The sequence below is a fragment of the Egretta garzetta genome, unplaced genomic scaffold (assembly GCF_000687185.1).
Source record: "Egretta garzetta isolate BGI_Z169 unplaced genomic scaffold, ASM68718v1 scaffold141, whole genome shotgun sequence".
NCBI lineage: Eukaryota > Metazoa > Chordata > Aves > Pelecaniformes > Ardeidae > Egretta > Egretta garzetta.
Window position 1 is genome coordinate 23,298 of NW_009258664.1, and position 522 is coordinate 23,819.

General features: G+C 70.5%; 1 protein-coding gene across 1 annotated transcript in view; it reads right to left on the reverse strand.

The window, feature by feature from the left end:
• Positions 1–159: 159 nt before the first annotated feature.
• THBS3 (thrombospondin 3) overlaps positions 160–522 on the reverse strand; it is an 8,437-nt gene continuing 8,074 nt past the window's right edge. Inside the window, exons 18-19 of the mRNA XM_009648453.1 lie at positions 416–517; positions 160–336 (exon numbers count right to left, since the gene is read on the reverse strand). Coding sequence (XP_009646748.1) covers positions 160–336; positions 416–517 — 279 coding nt within the window. The remainder of the gene's footprint in view (positions 337–415; positions 518–522) is intronic.

Consider the following 522-nt stretch of genomic DNA (forward strand, 5'->3'; position numbering starts at 1 on the left):
CTCGGGGGAGCCCGCTGCCCACCCCGCCGGCATTCCCCACCGGTGTGGTCCCACCAGGGCTTGACCCCATCCCACCAGCCAGCATCCTCCCCTACACCCCGGCCAGAGCAGCCCCCATCCTGGCAGCCCCCTGTGCCCCTCCCCGTTCCTGGCCCCTGCTCACCTGATGTAGCCCACCTGGGGCCTGTGGGCCAGCTGCCAGCGGTAGGACGTCTTGTCCCGCCAGCCCACGTTCCGTGGGTCCTTCCAGAGCAGGCGGACGTGGTTGGGCGTGTGGCCCGTGTGCCACAGCGCGTTGCGCAGGTGCTCCCCGGGGCCCGTCGAAGACTTCACTGCCTGTGGGTGCACAGGGTGTCAGGAGGGGACCTGGCTGGGGGGGTGGACCAAGCTGGCCCATGGGGTGGCCAGCACCCACCTTGAGCTGCAGCCCTGGCTCTGCCACGGCGCGGAAGGGGGTGGCCTGCCAGTACGTCTGCTCCGTTTGCCTCCACATCACCACGCAGAAGCTGGCGCTGTCCTCGG